This window comes from Eptesicus fuscus, chromosome 2, assembly GCF_027574615.1.
Source record: "Eptesicus fuscus isolate TK198812 chromosome 2, DD_ASM_mEF_20220401, whole genome shotgun sequence".
In the NCBI taxonomy this organism is placed as follows: Eukaryota; Metazoa; Chordata; class Mammalia; order Chiroptera; family Vespertilionidae; genus Eptesicus; species Eptesicus fuscus.
The window spans coordinates 47239590-47258150 of record NC_072474.1 but is presented as its reverse complement, the minus strand read 5'-3'; the positions used below and the strand labels follow the sequence as shown (position 1 = coordinate 47258150).

At 42.9% G+C, this 18561-nt stretch overlaps 1 protein-coding gene across 2 annotated transcripts in view; it reads right to left on the bottom strand.

Moving 5' to 3' along the window:
* Positions 1-18561, bottom strand: part of SLC39A8 (solute carrier family 39 member 8) — a 78531-nt gene that overhangs the window by 36902 nt on the left and 23068 nt on the right. For both annotated transcript variants that reach the window (XM_008156645.3, XM_054727000.1), the window contains 3 exons: positions 10370-10532; positions 3600-3769; positions 390-512 (listed from right to left, as the gene is read on the bottom strand). In XM_008156645.3, the coding sequence (XP_008154867.3) occupies positions 390-512; positions 3600-3769; positions 10370-10532 (456 nt within the window). The remainder of the gene's footprint in view (positions 1-389; positions 513-3599; positions 3770-10369; positions 10533-18561) is intronic.

Here is an 18561-nt window from a genome sequence, read left to right as displayed (position 1 = left end):
AGAGCATTGTTATGCCTATTCTGCGTGTACCCTAACCTTTTTAGATTTTTAAGATTTCTCTACCTTTAAATGTATCCTCATTTATTAGAGTCTGTTGTGTCTGTTTTCTCATGTTAGAGTATATATGCCTTCTTATTCTGTTGACTATGAATAGAATACATCTGTTATTCAACATTAAATTATTAGTACTAACTCCAAATTCTACAATATAAACCAAGTGTGTCTCTTATACTTATCAATATATTGACTCTTTTCTTTGTCCTCACATTCACAAATCTAATACATGAACAGTTCATGAAATTCTAAGAATAAAATTCCTTCCTTTATTGACCTTTATAAAGTAGCTTTGGCAGGTAAAACAGCAAAAGTTTTAAATGAAGTCCATTTACCTGACCATATGTCTTTAATAACATCTTAAGCATTCTTTCAAAAAAGAAAAGTAAATAAAAGCCACCAAATACAGCAACAGCCTTCTCAACATAGTTGTCAGTTTTAGGATTGAATCCAAATGCCTGGGGAGGAAAAGAAAAGGCAATTCAGGTCAAACCAAGTAATACTACTTGATTTCTAGCAAATAATACCAAAATTTCTCAGTTTTCAATTTTCACTGGAGTTCTATGTCCATCTCCACATCCAGGCAATATTGAGAACTTACCTGCCAAAATCACAAAACAAAAGTTCAAGTAAGCAAACTGTAAGAGATGTTTTAGAAATCTCCTGACCAGAGGATGCTCCGGTAAACAAAACCCGAGCTCCAACACCTGCAGCAATATGTGCCTTGAAAGAGGAAACTTTAGTGGTAAAGAAGCAGCACTGAACCCACATCTGTAAGATAGCATTAGATCTAGGTAATAAAGACACCAGCAAGTGAAACATTATTTGCTTTCTCTAAAAGAAATATATTTGTCTAGCAAATCCACAGTCAAATATTTTTTTATTGATTTCAGAGAGGAAGAGAGAGGGAGAGAGAGGTAGAAACATCAATGATGAGAGAAATCTTTGATTGGCTGCCTCCTGCATGTCCCTCCCCCCCCCCACCACTGGGGATCAAGCCCACAACCCAGGCATGTGCCCTTGACCAGAATCGAACCTGGGACCCTTCAGTCTGCAGGCTGAGCCAAATCAGCTAGGGCCAGAGTCAAATTTTTAAAGCAATATGGCAAGCCACTTGGATTACTGCTTTCCCACAGGAGATCCTCTTGAACCCACAGGATCCTAATAAGACCTAATGAAATTCAATAAATTAAGAACTGGGCCCAAGAATAAAGAAGAAAATATTTAAGATTCCAGGCAGGCACGTGCACCTGCGAGCACACACACACACACACACACACACACACACACACACAGAAAGGATGAGTATGAGAATTCGTTGTTTAAAGGACATAGGACAAGAATTGGAGTTTGAAATTATAAAGAGTAAAGATATTTCTAACAGATAAGAAGCACAAGCTTAAAATAAGAGGAGAAAGGTTTACACCATTCCAGACATTGTAAATCTTCCCTTTGAAGAGCAGCCAGAATAGAGGAAGCCTTGGTTCTTGTTCTAGGCCCGCCTCTGGGAAGAGCTCACAGCCACCTCTTCCTTTGATTGACTTCTCTGTGCTTATTTATACAGTGCAAAAACTGGCACAAAGACACCTACTCTACACATGTAACACAGAGGTTATAAAAATCAAATGAAGTAAAAAAAGGGTAAGAATTTTGCCAAAAGAAGAAATAACTATCTATGGAAATTTGAGGTGATATTACAAAGACAGATTATCTAATGTTTAAATAATTTTCTTCTTACAGCCATAATTACTTAATTATCACCTACAGGCAAAAGGACATCCAACAAATGCTGTTGAAGGAGTTTCTTATTTTCCTAAGACATTTCTTATGTATTACTATATTTTCAATAAAATAGAAAACCTCAAAAACCATAAATGTGGAATCCCCAGTCCATACACAATATCAGTTTTTAAATTTAATTTGATCTAAATTTCAGATAAGTTAATATATACACATATAACATTATATTATATTAAATATATTGCATGTATAATGTTACATATAAAATTATTAATTAGAAAATCTGTATTGTCATACTAGTTTTGTTGCTATCTGATTGTATATCTAGTTGAGAGGACCTTTCCAGTTCCTTTCTAGATATAGTGATAATAATAACAACAATCATAAGTCTATGACTCTAAGAAAATCCCCAATTTCATATATAGCTGTGAAAATTAAAAGAAGCATTTGCTATAATTTTCTAAAAATTATGAGATGAGAATAATACCCTGAACTACTATTGCTCTCTTTGCTCAGGACTCGCCCACCCATCTTTGTGTGTGCATTGGGGGTGGAGGAGATACATTCCATCTATATATATAAAACCCTAAGCAACCAGTCCACCATTGACTGGTCAACTATTTGACTGCTTGCTATGACACGCATTGACCACCAGGGGAAAGATGCTCAATGCAGGAGCTGCCCCCTGGTGGCCAGTGCGCTCCCACAGTGGGAGTGCCGCTCAGCTGACTGACGGGCAATGCTGGGCTCACAGCTGGCGAGTGCAGCTGTGGTGGCAAGAGCCTCTCTCGCCTCTGTGGCAGTGCCACCTGGCGGCAGCAGCAGGGCAGGATTGAGCAGGAGCAGCGGGCACCCAACCCCGGCTCAGGCTCCTCCCTGGCCGCCTGCTGCTTCACGCACTACTATCCCTTCGGGGATATCAGACTGTCGGGTTTGGCCTGATCCCCACGGGCTGAAAACAGCAGTCCAACATCCCCTGAGAGATCCTGAATTGTGAGAGGGCACAGGCCAGGCTGAGGGACCCCACCGATGCACAAATCCGTGCACCAGGTCTCTAATGTATATATATTTCCCTAGCTCCCTTTCTTCCTACTAATGTCTCTTTCTCTTTCCCCTCTCTTCCCTCTCAATTATTTTCCTTCCTCTTTCTTCCTTATACTGGCTGGCCATAATATAGATCTAAAATAAAACATATATGTTATGTGTTGATTAACTGAATAGTGCACTATTGTCAATGTCAGATCAATAATACATCTTATGAAAAGGAAAAAATAAGCTGCTGCTTATTCATTGACCTCAATTGATTTTTTCCACAGTCAAAAGAAAATTAAAAGGTCTGTCAACCACACTCTTATTGATCCTCTGGGCTTCAGTAGCTGTAGTAAATATATAAGAGAATTTTGTGGTATATCTTCAGTAAATTTGGCATTGCATGCTCTTTAGGAAAATAAATAAATAAATAATGGAAGTATATTGAGAAATTAAATTTTCCAAATGCAGGATAGAATAAAATGTTAAGGCCCTTGGAGGTGTCCCAAATGCAGGATAGAATAAAATGTTAAGGCCCTATCTGATCACATCCTGATGGCTGTTTTCCAGGAATATTAATTTTATCTCTGCCCCTGACATTCCCTGAAGCTTGAGACAAGCTTTTTTCATTTGCTGTGATTCTGCTCTTTTATTCAAAACACACCATAAACCAGACCATAAAATTCTGTGAGAATCATGGAGGTTTAAAATGTACAAAGTGCTAAAACATTTTAAAGAAACAATTATTCACAGAAACAGGTAGCTAACACCCTTACCTCTGGAATAAGTTGGAAAATTGCATTTGAAAATAGAGTCCCAATAGCCAGCCCCACAAAATAGGTCAAAATCTTGGGGAAATAAGATTTCTTTATCAACGGAGTCAAAACCAATCCGAGGAGAGATGCCAGATTAATGATTGTCACTGACAGGAATCCATATCCCCATACTGTGAATAAGAGGGAAAGAGGAGAAATTAATCAGAGCAAAAGGAGCCAAATGAAGTCTTACTCTCCATTAAACCTGAAACACATTTCTTCTTTAAAAGCTTTACACCAATTTCTTCTTGTAAAGAACAAAATCATCTCAATGAAAATTATACAGAAAATTGAGACCACATAGCATAATAAATATTAACAGAAACACTGCCTATGCTTTCATCACTCTTAAGTCATCATTACGGGATCAAAGAATTGTATAGCTTGCAGGGAATCTGCATAAGACCTAGGATAGTGACAATCTGAGGTCCGCAGGCTTCCAGCCACCTACTTTTATCTATTGGTTCATGGCCTAGTTAAAACTCAGCCTTTCAGAGGAATATAGAGGTCATGTGAGTTTCAGGGGAAAGGTATGGTAGCTTTGCCTGTGGCCCACACACACTGTGCACAGAGACAATGTGAAAGATTAGAAAGCTGCCTCTACATTGCCACTTCTTTGTCCAGAATACACTTTCAAATGGTGGGCCACTTTTCTCATGGACACTATCAGTTGAGTAGCATACTAACACTTAATGCTTAGTGCGTGTTCACCATGTGTCAGCATTGTGCTGAATGACTAACATGTATTAATTCATTTGATCCTCACAAAACCCTATGAGGTTACTACTATTATCTCTTTCATACAGTTGAAACCAAAGCATAGGGAGTTCAAATGAGCTGCCCAAGTCATGCAGATAGAAAATCCTGCAGATTTCAAACCCAAACAGTTTGTCTCCAGAGCCCACATTGTTTTGCAATACGTTTCATTATTTCTGTGGAGGTAATTTAATTTTTAAGGAGCCCATGGGGCTCAACAAAACTAAACATTTTATAATATGCTTTATGATTATAAGACTTTTCACCATTATTCTGGTTCGAGCGAGTCTATCTATAAATAAGCAATCTTAGCAAATGTTTATGGAGCCTAGGATGCAAACCATGATTCCTGCCAACAAGCAGCTTGGATCTTCTGCTTGGGGAGCTGAGAAATGTGAAGAAACACCCATGCACAAAGCAATATAAGGTAGCCTGTGCTGAGTACCAAATGAAAAGAACAGGTAATAAATGTTACTATGTCATCATCACAAGAATCATCACAGCACTAACCATGACTTTATCGTCTCCACTTTCCTATCAGTTCAGGACTCCCGGCCATGTCCATCTCATTGGACCTACAAAGGTCCACCTCATTCCCATTTATTATCTTATCACCTCAAACAGCAATACCTACTCTCCTCAGACTTTCCACATAGAGAAAGTTCTCAATCTCACATCCTTCTCCATGATATGTCTATGTGTAGTTTCCCTTCATATGAATAGCTTTCTATCTCATCACTAGCCTACAGTCATTCACGCATCCAATCAATATTTATCATCTCATTGGGCAGACAAGATGCATACCTGTTGAAACTAAAATTAGAATGCAAAGATGTTTCTGAGTACCAAATAGAGGAAAAGCCACATGTACATATCAAAAGCATCACCTGCCCCTGAGAAATCCTGCTCCCCTACCCTTGTTCACTACCTCCTTAAATAGCAGAAATGTTGGGATCAATTTCAATTGCTCACTCTCTACCAGTCAATTCCATACATGATTGGTGACCAAACTCTATCAATTCTGCTTGAGATCTCTCACTCCAGCTTCATTACTGATACCTTGAGTTCAGGCCCTCACCATCTCTAACTCCTTCATCTAATGCATTATGACAGTTTTCTGTCTGCCCTTCCTCCCCTACTTGACATGACCCCCAGACTCATTATTCTAAAACACAACTCTGATCACCTCATACCCCTGTTTGACACGGCCCTTCATTAACTGAGTCCCATAGAGCCTCACTGGTGCTATTCACACCCTTCTCAACATGGCCTTTATGCAGACACAATGTTTTCCAAATACAGAATTACCTTTACTTGTGGTTCTCTGTCTGGAAATATGTTTCTATCTTCATTGCCTGAGAAACTCACACACGGTTCTCCAAGCCAACTCAAAGACCTCCTCTATAAAGCTTCCCTAGCTCCTCCAGGCATCAGTGCCTTGCTTGTCAAGCTTCCTATAGCTTTTTGAAGGTGATTGGGCCACTTGCCATTTCTTGTGTGTGATAGTGATTTTATCACTTACATATCATATAAATTATGAGATTTTCAAGGAGGGGGCTATGTTATATTCACCATCAGTGCCTAGAATGTTGCTTAGCAAATAACACACATTCCTTGAAAAATGAATTAATGAAGCCCATACTTCAAAATGCAGCCCAGAACTCTGTCAAAAAATATCAATTGATCTGCTTATCCAATCTTTCTAACTTTCCTTAATATTGTGCACGTTTATCAGAACCACTTGGGGAACTTTGGGAGTGTGAATCACCACTCTTCTAGGCACTCTACTTAGTTTCCCCTCCTTTCATTGTTAGGACATTATTGGGGGGGACAGGGAAATCCATCATCCACTCAACTAGGGCATCAAAGAGTGAATTAGTATAAAAATATTCTTTGGACCTCTCCATATACAAATAGGACTCCCTCTAATGATCTGTTTCAGACTTTCTGATTCTTAGTGAATGTGGAAAATTTTTAATGCATTTCCAGGGAATATTAGTAACAGCAGCAAACACTTATCGAATGCCAATATGTGTGAAAATTCTTCTAAAAACCTCACCTATTTTTTTAATTTTTCTATTTCATAGATTTTTTTTTACAGGAATAACATAAAGCCAGTTACACATAGCCCCTGGAATACAGTCATCTTCAATAAATGTTATCATTCTTTTTTTAAAAAATAGTAAGTAGACCAGCATATAAATTTTAGTTCCTTTAGCTCACTGTTGTACAGTGAAAGAACAACAGACTTAGGAGTTAGGAGCCCTGGACTTGCATCCTTCCTCAGGTACTGTACCTCAAGAAAGCCTGTAATCTCTCTGGAGCTTGAGACTTAAGTCATCAGGTTGTACTATGGAGTTCTGGACTATGTGATCTCCAGGGATGCTACAAGTAAAATTCTATTATTATCTATTATTTAAATTAAATAGCGTTATATAACTTCATCAAAAAAATCAGACAATTATGGACCATTAAAAATGATTGTTAAAATTTATACCACCTAGAGAATTTAATTCACCATCCATTTGTTGCACTCATCCATTTTATGGCTTTGAAGTGTTGTCCCTAGAATTCTCTCACTTCGTGTCCCCACTGCCTCTTCCTACCGCCTGGTTCCTGAGATAGAGTAAACCTGAGAATTGGGGTTACAAACACGTTTGAACATCAGAAATTAACCTTCACAGAGTAGAGGATTTGCTTTTACTGAAGCCTCACCTCCTGTACTCATAATTATGTTTGTTATACATATTTTATTTAGCAGACATTTATATATAGTGCCTAACGACATGCCAGAAAGCATTCTAAATGCTTTGCCAATATTAAGTTAGAAAATTATAGAGCTGGGATTTGACCTCAGATGGGCTGACTTCAGAATCTATGCCTTTACTATGCTGTACAATCTGTACTGAAATCAAACAGATTTATGGGAATACAAACATACTCCCATTTATATATTCTATTAAAAATATGTTTGAACAATTAGCTCTAAAATCATTGTTATTCACAAAAATGATAATTGTATTGACAAAGTACACTTAGTGATTTCTATTCCTTATATATGTAAACATAGAATATAAAAGACAATGTGGACCCAGCCCGTGTAATTCAGTGATTGAGCATCACCTATGAACCAGAAGGTCACAGTTCAATTCCTGGTCAGGGTACATGCCCGGATTATGAGTTCACTCCCCAGTAGGATTTGTTCAGGAGGCAGCTGATCAATGATTTTCTCTCATCATTGATGTTTCTATCTCTCTTTCCTTCTCCCTTCCTCTCTGAAATCAATAAAAAATATTTTTTAAATAAATAAATAAGTAAAATGACATATCTCCAGCCTCAACTTATTCTCGGAGCACTAAATGTATGTATGCCACTGCCTAGTGGATATCTCTCCTTGTTGGTCGACATCAATGCCTCAAACTGACCATGTCTAAAGCTATACTCTTGATTCTCACCGCTGGCTTCCTTTATAACAAACTACTCCTCCCCAGTCTTCATCCCGGAAAAGGACTATCTATCCACTTTCAAGGACTTAAATTTTGATTTGTCATTCCCTCCTCCACATCCAAATCCACCCTGAATCTCATCACTTCTCCTCACTCCTACTTCTCCCACCTTAGCTCCAGACCCTATCTTCCTGAATACCAACCCCTGGCAACAGCCTCCTGACCAATCAATCTCCATGCTTCTACTCTTCCCCCATGACCAGCTCTCCCTCAAACTGCAGGTAGAACCATCTTTTACAAATCCAAATAAAATCATGTCCCTCTCCTGTTTAGAACCCTACAATGTCTTCATAGCACATTCAGAATAAAATCCAACCAACTTACTGTACACAACAAGACCCCTGGGTCCTCCTCCTTCTGTCCTCCCTCCTGATCACTATGCTCCAGATGCACAGACATTCTTGCTGATCCTTTCACATGCCAAGCACATTCCCAAGCTTATGCTGACTGTTCTCTTGACCTTGCACGCTCTTTCCCCAAAGATCTTGCCATGGCCCTCTCCTCCATCCTTAGTCAGGATTCAGTTCAAATGTAATCTCATCAAAAATGCCTCCCTTTTTTTCATCTAAATTCACACACACCCACCATCTCTTTCTACTGTGACCTACTTTATTTTCTTCAAAGCATTTATCCCTCTGAAATCATAGCATTTATTTGCTTGTTTGTGTAAATGTTTATTATGTTACTTCTCTACTACATTTTAAGCCCTAAGAGGGCAGGATTTTTTTCTTCTTGCTTATGACTGAATCCTCAATACACAGAACAGTGCCTGCCATGTCAATCAATAAACACTTATTGAATGAACAAATAAACAAAACAATGAGAATTAAAATACCATGTGGGGCAGGGCAACAATTTGGGAATACCAAGAAATGGCACACAGCTAGTAAATAGACCCCCTGAACAATTGGTTTATCTCATTTGTGAAAGAACCCTTCATATTTAAGTATGTGAACTATATTATATAATAAAAAAGCACTTATTTTCTTATATTTTAAAATTTCTTTGCAGCAGATTATTCCTTTAAAATACTTTCTTTGTGACAATAGGCACTTAAAAAACAGTCATTGGTATTTTCTTTCATTTATGAAAATTATCTATACTAATAAAAGCCTAGGTGGTCCTCGCACCCTCACGCATGCCCTCACGTCATCACAAGGTGGCCGCCACAAGATGGCCACCACAAGATGGCAGCCCAGATGTCATCACAAGATGGCCACCATAAGATGGCCACCACAAGATGGCCGGCAGGGGAGGGCAGTTGTGGGCCATCAGGCCAGCAGGGGAGGGCAGTTAGGGGTGACCAGGCCAGCAGGGAAGGACAGTTGAGGGTGACCAGGACTGCAGGGGAGGGCAGTTGCAGGTGATCAGGCCAGCAGGGGAAGGCAGTTGGGGATGATTGGGCCAGCAGGGGAGGGCAGTTGGGGGTGATCAGGCTGGCAGGGGAGCAGTTAGGGAGCGATCAGGCTGGCAGGCAAAAGTGGTTAGGGGCAATCAGGAAGACAGGCAGGCGAGCAATTAGGAGCCAGTGGTCCCAGATTGTGAGAGGAATGTCTGAGGGGTCCCAGATTGGAGGAGGTGCAGGCTGGGCTGAGGGACACCCCCCCCATGCACAAATTTCATGCACCAGGCCTCTAGTCTCTCTATATATAAAAGCCTAAGCGACTGATCGACTGTTCAACCATTCAACCGGTAGCTATGACGCGCACTGACCACCAGGGGGCAGATATTCAATGCACAGGCATGGAAACATGGAACAGACTGATGAATCTCAGAAGGAAGGGGGAAGTGGGGAGGGCGGGAAAATATTAACCAAAGATTTTATATGCATACTAGAGGCCCAGTGCATGGATTCGTGCACCAGTGGGGGTCCCTTGGCCGGGCCTGCGGGTACTGGGCTGAAACTGGCAGTCTGACATCCCCCTAATTGCCCAAGGGGTCCCAGATTACAAGAGGGTGCAAGCCAGGTCAAGGGACCCCACCAGTGCACGAATCTGTGCACCAGGCCTCTCATAGTGGTAATAATTCAGTACTTTAAGATTTAATCTAGAGACACAGTTCTCTAGTGGCTCTCTATAACATTTCCTGTACTGACACAGATAAATAGACAGGGTTTTTAATACTAGTTAAAAGCACAATTCAATAGAAATTAACTGATCAATTTTGAGCAACGTAGTTAATATGTAATCCAATCTGTACAGCATAAAACATATGTTTAAAATCAAGCATTGGATTTTATAAAGTTTTTACATGGTATCAAGTATAATTTTCACTCCACAAATAGAAGAGTATAATTTATGAAGTTTAAACGAGCTCTAATTATTCTTGTTCTACATACTTCCAGAATATACATACTTTACCAGGGGATTCTATGTAGATTAATAAAAGCAGAAAAGGAAGCATTTTAATGTCATTTAAGACAACCCCATAAACCTTTCAAACAAATGGGAGGACAAGCTTCCAACATACCTTCGGAAAGACTTGGTTTTGAATCGTGTTTGGGCCGCTCATCACAGGGATGGAAGTTCAGTTGCTGTAGGACTGCTGGACAGATGACAGAGAAGTTCGAGCTGGTGATCTGGGTAGCATTTGAAAAGCCATGAAGGGAAAAGATCTCTTCAGCTGACAAACACTGAAATAGAAGAAACAAAGTAAACAAATACATGTTAATACAGTAAAAGCACTCAAGCAAAGACACTACAAAGAGACACTGAATATTTCTTCTAGACACACAGCACTAACTCTTTATACAAAAGCCCACTACAGAAATGTTACAGACCCCTAAAATTGTAAAATAGCCCACACCTCTTTTAACCTAGAAACCATAAAAATAGCCAAAACTTCTTGATCAACAGTCTACCTATAGCAGCCTAAAAGGTGAGAACTGGTTTGAAGGTTTCCAAGTACTTTAAAACAAAAGGGCTTTAAGGTGATTCGATATTCTCAATGTTCCCTCTCTGTTTATCTTCAGTTTGAATGAGTATTTTGTGTGAGCTATTGGAGTGGCTCTCTATAACATTTCCTGTAGACAAACACCAGGCTCACTTACAGTTTCACAATTTAAAAATGTACCCATCTTCCTAAACAGCAATAATAGTCCCATCATATAAAAGTTGTTTTAAAATACATCTTTAGCACAAATGGTTGTTTGCTAAAACATGTATTTTATTCAATGATGGTGGATAACTTTCCCATTTTAGTTAAAGTTTTGAAATAGCAATGTGCTGTTTAGAAATTCATTAACTATTAATGAGAAATAGAATCTTCATTAGAAAAGAATTCTCTGCAAAAAATAATAATAACTTTTTAAAGGTATCATTTTACTCTTGGGCAAAATTTAACTGTAAACCATTTTCCATATACTCACATTATTAAGAAGAATATAAAAGAAATTAAATGTATTACTATTGCTAATAAGTGTTATAAGAATAATAGAGTGTGAAAACATCTATTCACTCAAATAGAAGTCTGTTTTTAATAAGTGCAGCTGAGAGTATTTCTTTGCATACTTCAGCCAATATTTAAACCCTGCTGAGATCTTAACTTTGTAAAATAGACTGGATTGAATCCTCCTAGATTTCATGTAATGAAGCCCTACCCTCCAATGTGGTGATTTTTGGAGGTAATTAGGGTTAGATAAAGTCATGAGGGTGAGGCCCTGCTCCAATCAGATTAGAAGACTTACTAGTATATAAAGTCACAGAGAGAGGATGTAGCAAGAAAGTAGTCATCTACAATCCAAGGAGAGCTCTACACAGAAACCAAACCTCTGTCACCTCTAACAGTTTCCAGAACTGTGAGAAAATAAACTTGTGGTTTAAGCCACCCAGTTGATAGTATTTTGTTATAGCAACCTATGCTGACTAATACACTATGATTGATATGGAGAACTCAAAAGTTTTTGTTGCATAAGTGCTGTAACTTTATTCACAAAAGGAACAGTGAATCTAAAACTGTAAAATTTTTATGAAAGGAGTTCACTACTGATTTTGAAGGAAAGATGAAAAAACATCAAATACACCAAGATGTTTGGAGTTGTCAAAAGCTAAGAGTACAACTGCCTTAAAGAAAATACACATTTAGACCGCTCTTTTTTTAATGTGTAAGCAGATGCCTACAGCTGTTCCTTATTCAACTCATGCTCTCCTTTGGGTTCATGACAATGACAGCTGTGTGACATCCCTAGAAGAGGAGACAGTACATTCAGTGCTTTGTTAACAGTCTTCCCTCCACTGAGAATAGGGGATAATAAACTAATGAAGGGAGAAAATAGCTTGTTAGCCAACTGGGGGAGAAAAAGTGAGTATAGTCTATTCATTACCATGAAACTACACGGAAGTGTAATTGCTAGGCTCAAAAATTACAGAGTCCTTGAGTTCCAACTGCCCACTGCATGACTCCAGGAATGAACAGGTGCAGGAGTACAAACACAGAGCAGCACTGTGTCCCTGCAAGGAAGTCTTCCCCTACCTGGACGTCAGGTTCCTCAAATATAAAACAAGAGGAAAGGGGGAGGCTGCCAATAGGTAATTTCCAAAGCCTTCTTGGAATTAATATTCTAAGGTGTCCTAAAACTTAATGATTGTTAAGCAGTTCTTTTCAGACTCCTATTGTGACCTGTTAGTGGCTCAGGAAGTTCACTTACAGTCAGCATCTTGTAAGGAGTAAAAAACAACATAATAGAAACTATAGAATGTACCACACACAACTAGGATAAGTATTGCTGGATCAAATTTTACTTCAGCTACACATTATACATACCATGCACACGTACATGGGAGCACAATGCCAAATTTATTTTCTACCAGCTGTGTGAAAAGGGTAAAGGGATTAAGAAGTACAAACTGGCAGTTACAAAATAGTCATAAGACAGGGAGTATAGTCAATAATTTGTCATAGCTACATACTGTGTTAGGGGAGTACTAGACTTATTAGGGGGATCACTTTGTAAGTTATATAAATGTCTAACCACTTTACTGTGCACCTGAAACTAATATACTATTGAATGTCAACTGTAAGTGAAAATCTTTGTAATTCTTTTAATTCCAAAAAAGTCATTTTTTACTATAAGTGGCAGTTAAATATTTGAAAAGCACTTCCCTTAAGGATTCCCAAATTGCCTGTTGTACATCCTTAAACACACTCTCCTATATACAGTTAGAATAAAAGATAGTCAAAGGAATAAATAATCAATACTGTAAGTTAGCTTAGAGTCTTGATGATCTGTGCAGCATCTGTGTGGAGATTTTGGTTGGCAGGCACTCATGGATAATAACACTGACAGTGGCAAATGCCCGTTCTCAAAAAAGAGTAAGTAGGTGGAGACATGACAGAACTTTAGATCTTGCCTTATGTTATGAGAATGGGGATAGAATATTAAGGGATATTATCAGTATGACAAAACAAAAATAATGGCAGCCCTGATTTATTTAAAATAGCTATCTGCCAGCAAGTAAAATGCAAATAATTTTATACAGCAGCCTAATTTGGCTTTAAATAACTTTGATTTTATTTCATTTTTATTTATTTTTATCTTTTGACTCCCTTCACCTATTTCTCTCACTCTCTACCTCCCACCTCTGGCAACACAAATCTGCTCTCTATATCTATGAGCTTGGTTTTGTTTTGTTTGTTTTATATTCTACATATAAGAGAGATCATATGGTATTTGTCTTTTCCTGACTTATTTCACTTAGCATAATGTAGTCAAGATCTACCCATGTTATCAAAAATGCTATGATTTCTGTCTTCTTTATGGCTGAGTAATATTCCACTGTATATATGTACCACCTCCTCTTCTCCATTCATCCATCAGTGGACACTTAGGTTGCTTCCCTATCTTGGCAATTGTAATACTATAATGAACATGAGGGCGCATATACCTTTTTGGGTTAGTGTTTTTGTTTTCTTCAGATAAATATCCAGAAATTAAACTACTTGGTAGTTTAATTTTTTATTTTTTGAGGAAACTTCATACTCTTTCCATAGTGACTGCACCAATTTACATTCCCACCAACATTCCTACCTAGGTTCCCTTTACTCCACATCCTCACCAACATTTGTTATTTCTTGTCTTTCTGATAATAGCCACTGTGTGAGGTGATATCTCACTGTGGTTTTGATTTGCATTTCCTGATGATTAATGATTTGCACAACTTTTCATGTGCCTGTTAGCCATCTGTGTGTCTTCTTCAGAAAATATCTAGTCACATCTTCTGCCCATTTTTTAATCGAACTGTTTAGTGGTTTCCTTTGCTGTGCAGAAGCTTTTGGGTTTGATGTGTCCCCTTTTTTCTATTGTTACTTTTGCTTTTAGTGTCAGATTCAAAAATTATTGCCAAGACCTACGTCAAGGAGCTTACTACCTAGGTTTTCTTCTAGGAATTTTATGGTTTCCGCTCTTAACATTCAAATATTTAATCCATTCTGAATTAATTTGGGGGTATGGTGTAAGATAGTGGTCAAGTTTCATTCTTTTGCATGTAGCTGAGCAGTTTTCCAAACACCATTTATTAAGAGAGTGTCCTTTCCCCGTTGTATATTCTTGGCTCCTTTATTATAAATTAATTGACCATATATGCAGGGTTTCATTTCTGGGCTTTCTATTCTGTTCCATTGACCTCTGTGTCTGTCTTTATGCCAATGCCACACTGTATTTAATTACTACAGCTTTGTAATATAGTCTAAAGACAGGAACGTGATGCCTTTAACTTTGTTCTTTCTCAAAATTGTTTTGGCTGTTCAGGGGTTTTGTGGTTTTCTACAAATTTTAGGATTAGATTTATATTTCTGTAAAAATGACATTGAAATTTTAATAGGGAGTGTATTGAATCTATAGATTGCTTTGGGTAGGAAGAACATTTTAACAATATTGATTCTTACAATCCATAAGCAAGAATATCTTGCATTTATTTGTGTTTTCTTCAATTTCTTTTATTAATGTCTTGTAGTTTTAAATATATAGGTCTTCCCCCTCCTTTATTAAATTTATCCCTAGGTACTTTATTCTTTTTAATGCAATTGTAAGTAGAATTATTATCTTAATTTCTCTCTCTGATAGTTTGTTATTAGTGTGCAGAAATGCAACAGATTTTGTGTATTGATTTTTATTATGCTTTGATTTAACAAAGTTGAACTTGAAACAAAGAAAGCAGTTGTCTAAGAAAGGGCAGTGTTGCCCTGACCTGTTTGGCTCAGTGGTCAGCCTGTGGTCCGAAGAGTCACTGGTTCAATTCTTAGTCAAGAGTACATACTTCAGAGAAACCAAGATGGCGCCATAGGTTAAACACCTAACCCGCAGCCGGGCACAACAATTTCAAAAATACAACTAGAGGTCAGAACGGTCATCGTCCAGAACCACAGGAAAGCTGGCGGACTGAAATGCCCACAGCTGGGGAGAAGGAGAAGGCCACGGGGACAGTCGGGGGAGCCGCAAAAGCCTGAGGTATGGAGAAACGGACGGAGACACGAGCACGCGCGCCTGCGGGGAGGATGGAGCCGGAGAGGAAGGGGCGGCTGACGGCCTGGCCGGCGTTCACTGGCAGGAAGGAGATAAAGGCTCCGGATTGCGCTGAGCGCCGGCTCCGACTGCACTGAACCCCGTTCCGGGCGAAACCCTGGGAAGCCAGGCGCAGGCTGGGGGAATGAATCTGGGCTGTGGGGCGCAGGCACAGAGGAGCGGCGGAAGGCAGAGCTCCAGAGGCGCGCGCAGGAAAGGGCGCAAAGGACGGACTGTTGCCTGCGCCACTGAACTGCCCTAGCGGGAAGGAGACAAGGGCTCCGGACCGTGCTGAACCCCAGTTCCGACTGCACTGAACCCCAGTTCCGGGCGAAACCCTGGGAAGCCAGGCACATGCTGGGGGAATGAATTTGGCCTGTGGGGCAGAGGCACAGAGGAGCGGCGGCTCTAGAGGCGCACACGGGAGGGCGCGCAGAGGAGGGACTGTTGCCTGCGCCACTGAATGGCCCTGCTGGGAAGGAGACAAAGGCGCCAGACTGCGCTGAGACCCAGTTCCAACTACATTGAAACCCAGTTCCAGGCAGCGGGCGAAACTCCAGGGCGCGTTTCTCTCAGAGGTGTTTGCAAGGAATACAGAGGGACACAGACACAGGAGCCTCATGTCTCCTGCACAGCAACTCTTCCTATATAGACAAAGAGGGTCCTCATGGACAATTGGCCTGGAGGACAATTCCTCCTAGTGACACCAACAACAATCAAGACTTAACTGTAGATACTCACTCAGTTTCGCAACTGCGCCGCCCCTGCAGGCCGCCCGGCCCGGGGCACTGGGGACGCCGCGGCGGCAGCGGCGCCCGGAGCCCGGCGGCCGCCCAGCGCCCATCCCCGCCGCGAGGCCCCCGCGCGCATGGTTCCACGGGCCGCGCGCCCCGCACACCGGACGGAGGCCCGGGCGCCCTCTCCGTGCACCTCCCGGCGCCACTAGACCTCAGTAGAGTTGACTGAATTCAAGGGATTAAGAAGAACAAATTGGGGAATTCGAAAAAGATGACGGCGGAGGTGAAGGCTGATGTGTTGCCTCACATGGCAGTTTCGGAAATACAACTGGAACATGGACTAGTGAGGGTGGCGACTGCTGCTCGCGTCTCCCCAGACCGGGCGGCTGCTCCTCTCAGTCAGCCCCGCAGCCGGGGCCATGGGCTCGGGGGCGCCGCAGCAGCTGCTGTGGCGGCGGCCGCGGACTCGGCGCAGCGGCTCTCTGTGAAGGAAGAGACCATCTTTCTGCAGGAGGGGCGCATCCGCGCCACCGACCTGGCCGAACTGCGCAGTGAGATCCTCGAGGCCCCGGAGGCTGCCAACACCGATTTGGAGGATTCTTAGGAGTTCTCATCTTACATTCAAGCCCTTTAAGCCATTTTGACAGAGGAGAATCAAGAAGGCGGCTAAGTTAAACAAAGGAACTGCGAACTCCACCGCGCACAGCAATTTCAGGGGCACGAATGGAGGACAGAGCCTCTGCCATCCAGAACTACAGGAGAGATGGCTGAATGGTAAATTTATAGCTAAGAGGGAAGAGGAAACCAGCGAAATCGGAGGGGATGAGGTGTGGAGGCGCGTGGGTCTGGTTGGTGGCGGGGGAAAGGGGCTTTTGTTCCAAACCTAGGGGAGATTAGCTCTCCATCACACTGAAATCCAGCTTCTGGGGACCCGTGGGAGACCCAGATGCCTGCGGGGAGAGGCGGGACTCTTGCGGAGGTGCCAAGCGCCCCTGGGTCTGGGGGAGGCCGCGCTCCCCTGGGTCCGAGTGAGGCCAGGGGTCCATAGATCCAGGTGAGGCCTCGCGCATCTAGGCCCGGGTGAGCCCAAGTGGCCCTGGGTCTGGGAGAGGCCAAGCGTCCCTGGGTCCGGGTGAGACCATGTGTCCCTGGATCCGGGTGAGGCCTCGTGCACCTAGGCCCGGGTGAGCCCAAGTGGCCCTGGGTCTGGGAGAGGCCAAGCGTCCCTGGGTCCGGGTGAGACCATGCGTCCCTGGATCCGGATGAGGCCTCGTGCACCTAGGCCCGGGTGAGCCCAAGTGGCCCTGGGTCTGGGAGAGGCCAAGTGTCCCTGGGTCCGGGTGAGACCATGCGTCCCTGGATCCGGGTGAGGCCTCGTGCACCTAGGCCCGGGTGAGCCCAAGTGGCCCTGGGTCTAGGAGAGGCCAAGCGTCCCTGTGTCCGGGTGAGACCATGTGTCCCTGGATCCGGGTGAGGCCTCGTGCACCTAGGCCCGGGTGAGCCCAAGTGGCCCTGGGTCTGGGAGAGGCCAAGCGTCCCTGGGTCCGGGTGAGACCATGTGTCCCTGGATCCAGATGAGGCCTCGTGCACCTAGGCCCGGGTGAGCCCAAGTGGCCCTGGGTCTGGGAGAGGCCAAGCGTCCCTGGGTCCGGGTGCGACCATGTGTCCCTGGATCCGGATGAGGCCTCGTGCACCTAGGTCCGGGTGAGCCCAAGTGGCCCTGGGTCTGGGAGAGGCCAAGCGTCCCTGGGTCCGGGTGCGACCATGTGTCCCTGGATCCAGATGAGGCCTCGTGCACCTAGGTCCGGGTGAGCCCAAGTGGCCCTGGGTCTGGGAGAGGCCAAGCGTCCCTGGGTCCGGGTGCGACCATGTGTCCCTGGATCCAGATGAGGCCTCGTGCACCTAGGTCCGGGTGAGCCCAAGTGGCCCTGGGTCTGGGAGAGGCCAAGCGTCCCTGTGTCCGAGTGAGACCATGTGTCCCTGGATCCGGGTGAGGCCTCGTGCACCTAGGCCCGGGTGAGCCCAAGTGGCCCTGGGTCTGGGAGAGGCCAAGCGTCCCTGGGTCCGGGTGCGACCATGTGTCCCTGGATCCAGATGAGGCCTCGTGCACCTAGGTCCGGGTGAGCCCAAGTGGCCCTGGGTCTGGGAGAGGCCAAGCGTCCCTGGGTCCGGGTGCGACCATGTGTCCCTGGATCCAGATGAGGCCTCGTGCACCTAGGTCCGGGTGAGCCCAAGTGGCCCTGGGTCTGGGAGAGGCCAAGCGTCCCTGGGTCCGGGTGAGACCATGTGTTCCTGGATCCAGATGAGGCCTCGTGCACCTAGGCCCGGGTGAGCCCAAGTGGCCCTGGGTCTGGGAGAGGCCAAGCGTCCATGGGTCCGGGTGCGACCATGTGTCGCTGGATCCGGATGAGGCCTCGTGCACCTAG